Source organism: Molothrus aeneus, chromosome 3, assembly GCF_037042795.1.
Source record: "Molothrus aeneus isolate 106 chromosome 3, BPBGC_Maene_1.0, whole genome shotgun sequence".
NCBI classification, from domain to species: Eukaryota; Metazoa; Chordata; class Aves; order Passeriformes; family Icteridae; genus Molothrus; species Molothrus aeneus.
The window spans coordinates 62,061,766-62,075,428 of record NC_089648.1 but is presented as its reverse complement, the minus strand read 5'-3'; the positions used below and the strand labels follow the sequence as shown (position 1 = coordinate 62,075,428).

The 13,663-nt window shown below is 37.9% G+C and overlaps 1 protein-coding gene across 1 annotated transcript in view; it reads right to left on the bottom strand.

The window, feature by feature from the left end:
- The window catches only part of TRDN (triadin), a 194,110-nt gene that overhangs the window by 80,497 nt on the left and 99,950 nt on the right, over window positions 1–13,663 (bottom strand). The window contains exons 16-17 of the mRNA XM_066546125.1: window positions 9,480–9,515; window positions 6,229–6,282 (exon numbers count right to left, since the gene is read on the bottom strand). Of these exons, the coding sequence (XP_066402222.1) occupies window positions 6,229–6,282; window positions 9,480–9,515 (90 nt within the window). The remainder of the gene's footprint in view (window positions 1–6,228; window positions 6,283–9,479; window positions 9,516–13,663) is intronic.

Genomic DNA, 13,663 nt, shown 5'->3' with positions numbered 1-13,663 from the left:
CAGTGGAATGGTCTGCCAGGGGAGGTGGTAGAGTCACCATCCCTGGACGTGTTTAAAAAAATATTGGATGTGGCACTCAGTGCCACGGTCTAGTTGAGGTGCTAGGGGATGGGTTGGATTTGATGATCTTGAAGGTCTCTTCCAACTTAGTCATTCTGTGAATTCTGTGATTCTGTGAACTCAAGATGGAGTTAAAGATATGTTAAATCCTTGTTGAAATTGGGCCCAATTCTAGCCAAAAGTGTACTCAAATAATTAAACAAGTTCAGGGCTATGAAAGTTTGCCAGCCTCAGAAAACAGAGCACCTTAAAATGTCTTTTCTGTAAAGAGTGGACACTTCTAGAATCCTTTTATCTCTGATTTTTTAATTGCACTTTATTTGACCCTCTTTTATTGATATTATTGTCACTTTGATGTTTGAATAAAAATAGTTTTTATAGTTAACTTGCTCCCCCTGCCTTGCTCTTAAAGTAGTGCTGTCTTTGTGTTAGCAATATAAAAGTACTTTGATGTATAGCAAATACTTGGTGACAAAAAAAGAAACAAGACTGCATTTACAGTATAGGTGTCTTCACACACATTGTGATCTGAAGGGAAGTACTGAAAATTATATTAACTCCATATTATCCTGAAACAGAGAATACTCTAAGGAAAGTATAAGTGCAAAATAATGTGCCAAGCTATGAGACTGGGAATCTCAAATTCCTAGCAAAAGCAGAAAAAAATATCATGGATTTTAGGCCATTTACTCAAAAGCATTTTAAAAAATTGTTGAATTAAAACTGGGTTTCAGATTAGAAAGCCTATTGTAAAATAAGCTATTTCATGCTCTATTTTAATAAATCCTACGTCTAAAGAATTCATGGTTGTAAGGTAAAATCTTCTAACATCAGAAAATTCTTCCCCTTACAGGGCATCATCTATTGTGACATAAGTAAAGAATTCATTTTTCCTTTCCCATTCAGAGTCAGATAATGGCTCAGCTTACATAATCCTGTGGACAATTTAAGACATCATGCTCTGTAATATTTTCTCAGACTTCAACTGGGATGAAAATGTCAGTGGATTAAAATGATTTGTGGAATACATCTCCATCCACACAATAGATTCCTGCAGATATTAAGTGGCTGAGTGATGGACTACTGCGCCAGCAGCAAGGTTTTAGCTGCTGAGGGTGCAGTGCATTCCTGGCAGACCAGGAGCAGAGGCTTCAATAAATTCCTGGCAGACCAGCTCTGAGGCTTCAATAAAGCCTAGTGGAAGCACCCAGGGACAAACAGTTGAGGACCAAGACCCAGTTTCTCCTGTCCTTTGGCATATTGCAGATAATCTCCATCAACTGTGCAAAAATAGGCAAGCATGGAACCATCCCATTGAAACCAGAAAGAAAATTAGTAAGTCAGAGAAGATATGCTATTTTACTTCCCAAAAAGCTAAGGTGGGACAGAGAAGATTATGCTAAAATGGACTGAAAAGAAAGCTTTGGTGATTCAGAAGGACTGCAGAATGATCCTGGATCTAAATCCAAAGACCCTGAGCAGCAGTATTAATAAAGGTAGGGCTTCATTATTTTGTTTGCTGCTGCAGAAACACCTGCTATCTGAGTGAAGATTTTTTTGTACAGAAATAAACTGCAAAGCTTGTCCTTCTGCATTCAAGAAGTTATCTCTAACATTTGTAACCAAAAAGATCAACTGTAAACCCGGAATATAAACCCTGAGAATGGCTGTGCTTATGTTCTGAAAAAGATTGAGAGGGTTAACTTCAGGAAACAGAAAATTGAACTGTCTACTCCAGCTACCAGAATAATTTTCTTGGTAACATCAGTACGACAGAAATACATGCAGAGATGCTTTCACCAGGTGCAGTGGCTGCTTATGAAGAGAAATTTCAAGGCACACAGAGGCCCTCAGACATAAGATTCTGAAGAGAATGCAGGATGGAAAACTTTACTATGTCCCTACAGAGACAGAGAGATAGGTGCCTTTTCCTTTCTCCAAAAGTACTTGCAGGGGTGTATAACATAAACTTTACCCTGATTTTCGAAGTCTCTCCTCTTGGACTGATTACACATATCTATGCAAGATGGGAATACATAGTTTGATGGATGATGCAGAGGGTGTGGTGCTGTGAGTAAAATACATCCCTCGCATGTGACTTGAATCTGAGAAACCTGACAAACAATCCATAAGTTTGCCTGTTCCACTGTGTTGCTAAATTATGCAATAGAATTACTGAATTTTATTAATATTCTGTAACATATGGTTTTAGCTTTCTATATACTTGTGTTCTACAGGTGATAATTAAAAGATAATCAATAATCCAGCTCCTTGATAAAACTCTTCTACGTTTCAGACATACCAACTGTGCCATAAACTTCTGGGGTTTTTTTCCTTTTCAAGTGGAATAAAACTGGTTATACTTTATGGCAATAGTTTTCCTGCTGCCATTTTGATTACAATAATTTATCTTGAACCAAGAGTTAAAATAACTTCTCTGCTAAGTAAATAGTGCCTGTTACCAATAAAACCAGTAGTTCTTCCTGCTTTAGACAGAGTGATCTCAACCTTTACAACCCATCCTCCAACCAAGTTTTTCAATATAGCCTGCATTCTAATACCCCATGGACCCATTTCCTACATTATTTCATACAAAATGTCCTCTTTCTGCTTCTTACAGTGAAAAGATTGGTGGCATAATAAAGTAATAGTTCTGATACAACTGGCAGTCAGTTTGGGAGATTGGATGCAGCTGACATCTGAGCACTTAAAATTAGCTATTGTATGTCATATTTATTTTATTCTTTCTGGATCCAGACTTATTGATTTTCAAGGGGGAAATTGTGCTTAAAAGGAGTTTCTATTATGAACCCAAAGCGAGTGATAAATAAGATTTTTTTTGCATGTGTGTGGAGAGGAAGATGGGGAAAATTAGGCATTAAGACTCAGTAATTAGGCAGTTAAATGACAGTACAAAATCTGTTAAACATACTGTAAAATTAATTAAAAATTTCAAGACCATTCCAGGGAAATTCTAAGCAGCAATTAGGATTTAATTTTTGCAGTGTTGAAAAGAGTTAGAACTGGTTTCCAAATCAGGCAAATTATCAGGGGAAAGCACTGTCACTGGTGCTTAGAGGAGGTGCAGGAGTCTTGCCTATGAAGTGAGGCCATCTCCTGAGAGGGACTCAGGGATGAGCTGCTCCCATCCCTCTCCCTAGCTATGGGAGCACCACTAACCAGTGGCACTGAGACTCCTCACTGCCTGTCAGGGAATGCAGTCAGCCTAAATTAGCAAATTTAGCTGGAAATGCTCTCTGCATGGTTTGAGCCTGTGCTCCCTGCCCTGTCATGCGCCTCCATGCCCTGACTTTTCCCACAGTGACAAAACAGACCCAGCAAATTTACTAAACTCTGCCCCACCCTGCAGAATTTGCTGCAGCTGTGGGGCATGGTAAGGATTGAGGTGTGAGGCTCCAGAAGGATGGGAATAAGAGGCAGATTTCCCTCCTAGCCCCCAATCTCCTGACAAAAGGTGTCAGGATGAGGCAGCTACTCACCACCTACACCCCTGGCTCTGAGAAATGAGAAACCCTTCAGAGAGAGCCTGCTGGGCCCAGCACAAAAGGGGTGCCTGAGGAAATCCTGTGAAAGAAACCCGTGCCACTCCTCAGGGCAGAAGAACAGACTGATATTTTGTAAGGGTGGGTCACTCTCAGACCTGTTCTGCTGGCACAGCTGTGGGGGACAATGCACTGTGCAGAAAAAAAGGAGGGGATGCCTGCAGGATTTAGAATGGGAACAATGTAAAACAGGATTACTGAGGAAGACGTGTAACAAAACATCTTCAACCCTAATTTCTCCCCTTAGAACAGCATCACTTGCTTATATCTAAGAAACTGTTCTGCTTTACAGCCAAATACTGGGATCTCAAGCCCAGTTTCTGATGACTACCAGAGAGGTGTTTTTTTTCCATTTAGAGAAATCTGGAAATGTTTGAAAAGATCCACTTTCAAAATTAAGTGATGGAAATGTATTGAGGCTGGCTTCCTAGAGCAGCTGGGAGGTGCAGCTTGCAGATGCAGAAGTTCTCATAGACTTCCAAACTCCATATTCACTTTCTTTGTGTCCTCTGTATACATGTAGGGAGATTAAAATAATGCATGTTGAATTAGGCAGGGATTTCTCAAGCAGTGACATTAGGATCAGGAACATATGTGATGTAGATGCACTGTGAGATGACCAGCTGTGCTCTCAGTCTGTTCAATCTGTTAAGAGGAGTAAACCTTGAGCTTTAGGCATTCTTTGGTACAGGTTGTGATGTAAAAGATATGTGGAAGAAAATGAAATATGAAATTGGATAATGTATTTAATTTACTGTGCTAATAGGAAGCAGTCTACTTATGATGTTGCCAAACAAGCATATTTAATATTTTGCCATGGTGAGTTATTCTGGTGGTAAATTAATTTTTCAGAGAACTGGAGAGGAAGCTAAAATGTAGAACTCAAAACCTACTGCCCTTTATAATTTTTAAGGCAAACTAGATATTTAGAAATGTGTCAGAACAACAAACTTATTTTATTTTTTCATAAGAAGCCATGCCAATTTTCCCCTTTTCTTTTTCTTAAGCAGATTACTGTCATCACCATTCTTGCCAACAAGCAGACTCATTGGAATATTTTTCAAACATGAACACAAATATTGGATGCAAGCAGGTGGAATGAATTAATTATAAACATATGGTTCTAACATAAGGATTTCTACAGAGTACTGTTGAGACTTCTAAAGGTCTAGCTGTACAACACACTGTGGCAACAAAGCTGCTTTAAGAAATTATCAGTGACATGAATGTAAATGTTTGTGGAGCCAGCCTCACTGACAGGCTGAACACCCTGTCACACACACATTCCTAGCACAGCTTCCAGCTGCAAGCCATGGCACTGGGGCGGTTTGCACTGCTCCCCCTGTTGGGTTAGCAGAGGTGAACGTGGTGTCAAGCAAACACAGCAGGCAGGGATGGGGAGCACTGGTGGGGAAATGGTGCTTCCCAGGCCAGTTTCACACAGGGCATGGTACAGGCACACAATGTGCGCTGCAATAGCCCACGTCCTCTGTGATTCCAGGCTATGAGTCCTTCTGTGGTAGAGACAACAGCAGTGTTCCTGGCTTGCAGTGGTCCTTGACCAATTCCCAGTCACCCCTACTGATGCAAGACATTATTCCCTTTTTCAGTGGAGGAGAGCTCTGAGATAGACTACTGAAACAACCTGAATTAGAGAAAGATAGCCAGAAAGCAATCTTAAAGGAAAAAAAAAAAAAAAAAAGCTACCTCAGATCCATACAGGGGGATCAGCTGGAGGCAAGAAGCAGCAGAGGAAGTGTGGGCTGGGCACTGCTGGGATGCCAGCACCAGGCACAGCTCAAGGGCAGAGTCTGGTGCAGCACCAGCTATCCTGCTTTAGACTAGAATAATATTATGGTGTTATACTCCCACATTTTCATATTGGAATTCCTGAGGGGTTTTTTGATAGTTAATATAAAATGTAGTCAAACTACAAATATAATGACTATTCAGGTTGTTATTTATTATATTGGGTTTTATTTAATTAAGAAGAAATGAGATATGGCATTTTTAAAGATGAGTGTGAAGCAGATGGGATAATAAAAAAATAAAAAATATTAGATTTTTACAATCCAATCTAAATTCAGATAGGAATTTATGCAATTATTTGTTTAAAAAAGTTTGCTTATCGTTTCAGTGCATATTTATGATTATCCAGGAGCTCCATTTTGACAACCTACTGTGAGATTAGCACTTTTAAATACCAGGTCCCCTTCTCAAAGGCCTTGAATACAGCTTCACACAGAAAATAGTTTCTATAAATATTGCTTTTAAAATCAGACTTTACATTCAGATTATTTTTTTTATCTCAAGCCCTATGGAATGGCCCAATATAGCACCTCATAGCTGCCATGGGAGGACAAGAAGCAAACATAATGTTAGAAATCAGTGCTAAATACTTTTTTTCTTAGCAAATATTTCACATACACATATTTGCTTTTTTCTTAGCAAATTTTCACAATGATTTAGAGAAAAACAGGCAAAAAAATCATCCCAAAAACTGACAAGAACCACTGGCTTATGTGCAATCCAGCAGATGGTGCTATGATGCAATAAACTGGTTCACAAGTACAAGAAATTGCATGCAAACATTTTTCTTCTTTACCTGGTGCTGCTGCTTTTTTGATGGCTGGGTTGGCTGCAGGAGCTTTTGCTGGCTCTTAAAAAAAATTAAAAAAAATTAAATTAACCATTTATTACAAAGCATTGTATTTTAAAACCCCACAGAAATCTGAGGAAAGGCTTCCAGGAACATATTTTTTAACTGAGGAGTTAAACAAATAGATTACCAAAGGGAGAAGGGCTGAGTTGTTTTCAATAAACTCAAAGGCAATGACAGAATAACCAGCTGAAGGGCTAGTAAACTCTTGTTGTTAGGCATTGAATCCCTTCTTTCAGCTTTTTCCGCTCACTAGTTGGCAAAGCAGAGGAAAGAAGGCATGTGGGGGTTCCAGCATGGCCTTGCCCCTCAGGCAGCAGCTGTGTGCTGGGACCCTCTGCATCTGATCTTGCAGCTAGGAGAGCAGAAGGTCCTGAAGCAGCCTCTGGCAGGTGTTGAGGATTCACTCTTGTGAATCCAGTAGTGGTACCTCAGGGGATCCCACAGCGATTCCCAGCGGCATCCTTTCCCCTTGTCTGAAACTGGCCCTGGTTAGAAGAGGTGAAATTGGGCTGCTTTAGCAAAGCACATCCACTGAGTTGGCTATACCAGGCATCTCCCTCCATCCTGAAGGATGGAGGAGCATTAGGAGAATGCCTTCATGTTTGATCCTGCAATTGAAAGAGCAATTGCTGTATTCTCCTAGCAGAGAAATGTGCCCTTTCTGGCCATTTAACTGTTCTTGGTCTTTTCATGAAGCATTTGCATTATACTGTCTTTGTTTGTAGAGTGTGTGGGTCCTTGCAAAATGAAGGTCCTAATGATAAATGGTGAGTGCATCCCCATGTGGATTTGGGGAATCTTCGCCCCATACAGAAGAACCTAAGTAACCTACTAGATTTATTCACTCTTTATTAGTATTTTGTTAATTTCTTTTATCCTCAGGAACTACCAAAACAAACTGTACTTAAACCACAATAGTTTAACAAATATCCATAAGCTAAACTTCACCAATGGTCATAAAAGATGTTTTTGTATCAACTAGAAGGTTCTTTAAATTAAAATTCACATTTTCATATCTCGAGAGGAAATAACTAATAATGTTAATCACAAGCTGAATTACAGAATGCCAAAAAATGTTAGTTAATCCTGCACATCTGTCACTGTATTATTACAATGAAAAAGAACATGGCTAAATCAGGAATGTAATTTTGACTCCTTCCCCTCCAGTCGTTTGAGAAGTTCATAAAAGATGCATCAGATTGTCTTGTGAAACGGAATGAAAACAAAATACAGTTTGCATGTGCAATGTGGATTGCTTTATTTCCATCCACTTAAAAGCCCACAGCTGATAATTATGTCCTAACTTATTTATTATCACAGCACTGTAATTATTTGGGGTGCTCATCCTTCCTTCAGGCAAATTTGTAGAAGACCTTGAAGAAGAATTTACTCAGTATCCATTTTCTGAGTGCCTGTTTTTGCACAAGAGGCCCAACACACATGTTCTACAAGTGTCAAATGGACCTAACACAAAATAGCAAGACTCTTTCCTTTATCCTCCTCTGAGTTCTCAGCTAGAGTATGCTTGACATTGAATTTTTTTTAAACCTTTTTTTATAACATTTGTGAAAAAAAAAACCCTAAGGAATCTTTGTGTTATACAAAGATTTTGATTTTAAATATTTAATATCTGAGAAACTAAAATAATTTTGAGAAAAAATAAAATTAAGGATATATTTGACTAAAAAATTCTGTAATTTATTTAATTTTTGTATAATTTTTAAGAAGCATTAGAACAAAAGTGCACAAAGTTTAAAATGGCTTTTGCGAGCATACCATTTCCAGTTTGCTATTCACAAATTATTTAAGTGCTAATGATTCTGCACCTTTACATGAGCTACCTTCAGCTGGAAATTTCACTCATGTGGCAGAGATGGGAAATTTTGCTATGAGAGCTGCTGTGGTATTCTCTCATGAAAGGAATCACACAATGGTTTGGGTTGGAATGCACCTTAAATATTATCTCATTTCAAACACCCTGCCAGGCAGGGACACCTTCCATGAGACCAGGTTGCTTAAACTCCATCCAACCTGTCCTTGAGCACTTCCACGGAGGGGACATCCACAGTTCTCTATGGAACCTCATCACCATCACAGTGAAGAATTTCTCCCTAATATCCAATTTATACCTACTTTCAGTTTAAAGCCATTACCTCTTGTTCTATCATTGCATACCCTTGTGAGAAGTCCCTCTCCAGCTCTCCTGCAGGTTCCATTTAGGCACTCAAAGGCTGCTCTGAGGAATTATGTCTCCAAAATATAAGGTAATTTAAGACTGCTTGAAAACAGGTTCTTATTTCACTAGCAGGACATTACTTGTAGAGTAAGTGTATGAAATGTTTTGTTAAATATTTCTGCAAAATTTGCATAAGAACACAAAGTATAGGCTTTTTTTTCATTTCCAAAAGAAATCTTTTAATAAATTGCTGCAAAACTGAGGATGGCTGGAGATTGTTCTGCCATAGAAGTCATGAAAGTTCATACACGGAAATCAGAGTCAGTGCACTCTTTAATTGTGAATTTGAATCAGATTTTGAAGCCCCATATTTTTCCTATTTTTTTATATACTGTACTTTCAGAACAGAATGTTGAGCAGATGAAGTCCTACGACTGTCTTACTGTCCTGACTGTGTTGAGGCATTGCCACTTGCAAATTTGCAGAAAAGGAAGACGTAGCTCTTTCCTTTTAAATGATACCAAGTTCTCAGAACATTTTTGGCTACTTTTTCAGAAGGGCACAATTCTTTTCAGCTCCAGAGGTTTCTTTGTTGGAACCAGAGCTGCCTAGACAGGCAGGGCCCTTGTTTTGCATTTGTGAAGATATATTTGGTCTTCAGCATATTCAACTCTGAGCCTTCCCAGCCTTCTTATGAAAATTGCTGCCACTGAGATCACATTCAGCTGAGACCTCAATTTGACATTTCCTCCCCTATGAAACCTTTGTTTTTGAAGACAGTGATAGGAAAGACGGGAAGGCAAAACTGTCAGTCACAAAGAGGAGTGTGCAGTTAGAAGCAGGATAAGAACGGATTAAGAAAGTAGGAGGCAGCTGAAGTGTAAACATGTCATTTTTCAATTACAAACAGTGTAGCTACTTTCTTTGTATTTTCAACAACTCAATAAATATTATTTTTGGAATAATGAAATGAACTTCTGAAACTGTGCAGCATATAAAAGAGATAGTAGTTTCTTACTTTTGAGTTCTTTGGATACAGCAGCTTCTTTTTTATCTGTAAGACAAAAAAAACCCCAAACACATATGCATAAACACACAGTAAGGGTAAAGGTAGACAGAAAACTGCAGTGTGTGCTTTAGAGGTGAAACAGCTTATTCGCTATAAAGTGCATTGCAATGATACAGTGATTCTTTCCACTTCTGTTTGTTCCATGGAACAGTGGCACTAATTTAACCCTAAAGGTAAATACAGGAAAGCCTGTGTGACCCTAAACACTTTTGTTTAATTTTGGTATGGTAATCTCTGGGGTTTGACACGTGGCTGAGTTACCATGGCTTACATGCAGCAGCTGAGCTATGGTTGCTCACCATGTGCACATGGTCAGGCTGCAGGAGCACAGGGGAGGATGTGCTAGCAGCCTAAGAACAGAGATGTAACAAAAGGCACTCTCACTGCAGTTGTTGACAATCACACAACTGAGGCCTACTTTAGAAGATTTTCCACCTAACACCTTTTGAACTTAGAGGAATTAAGCCCTACATATGGTCCATGTGTAGCAGGCAAAATTCATCCCTGGTTGACTTGAATAAAATTGAAATTACTTAGCTGAATCAAAATGCAGCATGGCCAATCAATCTACCAGAAAGACTTAAATAGGCTGTTCATTCTCACTTAAGGTAGGATTTTTGTGCAACATTTTTTCAGGACTTTTTTTTCTGATTGCTGAGAGATTTGGAGTCTTTACTGGGGTGATATAAGCATGCAGAAATATGCAGAGATAGTTTCACTCTCCATTATAATTTTTGGTGCTATTCTACCTCAAGGCTTTTAACTGGGTACAGAATTACCCATCTTTAGAAACATTCTTGGTGCTTCACATACCTTTTTCACTAGTCTCAACTGTACAACCAATAAATTAGTCATGGGGATCTTGTGAGACAGAAGCAAAGGCATGCATAGAGCAGTGGTAGAAGATGCTCCTCTGGATGGTTACAAGGAAACCAACGTCATCTCTAATTAACTATAATGTTTCTGGAATATAGGCAGGATAATTCTTCTGTCCACAACATATATGAATGATAAATGAATTGTGCTCTTAAACACTAATATGAGAAATACTTCAGGGCAGAAACTGTCAAATTAAATTGCTTGCAAATCCAAGACTATCCCATTACTGCTAATAATACAAAGTTGCTTCCTTTTCTGTTGCTTTCTAAATTGCTGTGGAGAAGTTGATACGAGATAAGGTAATGCAAATGACTGCCAAGTAGTCTAATAATCTTCAAAAATTTGGAAGAAAATATATTTCTACTTGGGTGATATGTTGCTCTGAACTGAAATATTTCTGGGTTAATCCTCTGCTTCCGCTAACTCTGTGTGAAAGCATGTTCTGCAGGCATTACTTCAAAGTATGATAATTACCACATTTGGATGAAATTAATCATGAAGCAGCTTCCAGACATGTTATCTGGCTAAGGAGCCTATTGAAGCCTTCAAGAAGTGCCTATTAGTTGCCAGATATGGAAATTTTGAAAGGTATATATTGCAATGATATGAATCATTTATCACAATAATCTTCCATTGCTGGAGGTTATTAAAAAAACAAATAAATTGACAGCACCATTTACAATAACAGACTGGATCTAAATAAAACCTTCAAGTTATTTATTTCCTTTTTTCATATAAGTTGCCATTTATTAGGGCAACATACTTTCATATATTTTAAGCCCATAATTTATTTCGAAAGAATCAATGTGTTTTCCCATCATCTGAAATATATAGCATATAGTAAATAGCTGGACAATTTTTCCAGTAAGAAAATCTTATAATCTGGGGGGTTGTGTATTTTTGTTTGTTTGTTTTTAAAGTGCAGAAAAATTACCAATACCTGATTCCAACAGCACATATTAATGTGAAAATGCAAATAGTGTTAGGATAGTCTCTTCAAACCAAGGTCTCACATTAGACTTTTAAAGCTGTATTTATCCAGCTATGCTGGAGTGATTAACATAAAATTGTCCAGAGGAGGTTGTGTAGGGCCTTGAACCATGGAAGTACCTTTGAAGGTGTATACAGCAATTGCATCTACACCCTTCAATGAAATAAATCACCAAGTTGCAAAGAAACAAACAACTGTAGATCTTGCAGAAGGAAAGAAAGCTGATCAGGACTTCTGAAGTCCCTAAATATGGTTACCTGCTATAAGGCACAATTAACACATAGCTTATCAACTCAATGGAAAACAATACCAAAAATGAATTGGCCAATAAGTTATACTGGTGCAATTTGAGATAGTGAGAAATTGGTCTCATTCATTGTTACTAGGTCTAGGGTTTAACTTTTAAGCTATGTGAGTGTGGTTGGGAGCATAGCTTATATAAAATCAGGTTTTAATAGTCATTATGTATTTTTCTTAAAAACAGCAGCAATATGTTCTCTTGCTTCTTGGTGGGTTTTTTTTTCATGTTCGTTAAGAAGAGGAATGGCCAAAAAGCCCAATTTCTTCATAAAATTTTGAAGACACACGTGAAGACATATTTGATATTTAGGTCTTCTTAAAGGACTCCAGTAAACCACCCAAATACTGTTCAGTTCAAAGATTTAGGTACCTCTGACATCCCTATCAATTTCCTTTTCTTGAAAAAGCCTGCAACAGACTTTAAAAGGCTAAGCTGATGAAATAATTGATCATCTGTGGAAGACTGTGAAGCATCCTTTTTACAGTTGTTCTCCGGAGGTATTTGAAGACAATTGTATTCTGGCCTATATTCTTAAAAAGTAAACATGCTTGTACAAGCTCTCCTCAGGTGAATGAACAGGTTTTTCTTTTATTGACTCTTGTGAAAGACTAAAGTACCGTAATACTTAAAAAAATATTAAAAACCACCAAATATTTAAACAAATATGATCTTTGTTCTTATCTCTACAGGCTAAAACGATCAGTTTTGAATTCAAACTAGGAACAAGCATTTGGCAGCCAGCACAGATGTACTTCAGTAGAACAGCAAAATTGTATTTTATTTTTTTTGCCTCATTTTAGCACATAGCTCAATTTTTTCCTCAGGCCTCATTCAGCATTTGTTTGAAGTAAACTACCAGTACACATTAACTGCAAATGACATCTAAACTACACATGGGGCAAGGAAAAAACTCCCTCTAAGCTTATATAGTGCCTTTCATGGCAGTGAGTCCCTGGGAGGTTTGTAATAAGCTATTAGACAAGGATGCCCCAGTGCTCTGGTACAGAATTTGGTTGTTTGAGTTTAAAAAAACTTCCAAAATGGAATATTTCAAACACTGCTATGAAGTGAATTCCAGATCAGGGGTTCACAAAACTTTTACAACTTTTTAACAACGGATTTATAATACAGCGTACATTGTACATTTCAGAACAGGAGATCTGCTCCACGCAATGTATAATTTTGATAACTAAAAGGAAGTTCTGGGAAATTATTGGGTTTCAAATTGTATTCTGATGAAAGACTTCCCTGTGTCTTTTTTCCTAGAAATCTTTAATTCAAACATACCTAGGGGTATTAAGAAAACCTTAAACTATTATTCAGATAAATGAGTATTTCAGAGACAGTATATTGATAGCTCAGATAATGATGAACCATGCTAAAATAGTAGCTAAAACCCTCCTAATTAGAAAAATTCTTGTATATGTTGTATCTAAAATGACTTTTCTATTTGGAAGCTTAGAAAAGAACATGTTGGTAATATCAAATTTGCAAATAGAAATTAACTTCAACATCAGTGGGCAACCACAGTGTCCAAGTTGAATGGTAGCTAATATCTTAATCAAACATGCTGTAACCCTATAGATTCTTCTGCTGCTGATCTGGACTAAGCACCAAGACCCCAGGGAATTACCAGATCCTCTAGAAGATACGATTCATTGAATCAAAAGAAAAAATTAAGATGTTAAGCATTTACTGCAGGAGTAATTCTCACCCGAAACGTCAGCTAACACTTTCAATTTGTTTTGTACCTGATGATCTCATACTAGAATGGACTTAGTCAAACCCCACTGACTGGCTAATGGTCTGCACATACCCACAGAAAATAGATTGTGTGATGAAAATGTCTCACACAACGTGACTGTAGTTCTCCAAGCAAAATTTTCCTAGTAAGAATCACACATATCTTGCCTCATTTCTTGGTTCTATTGTTATTTTCACATAGGTATTCAGTTCATCTTG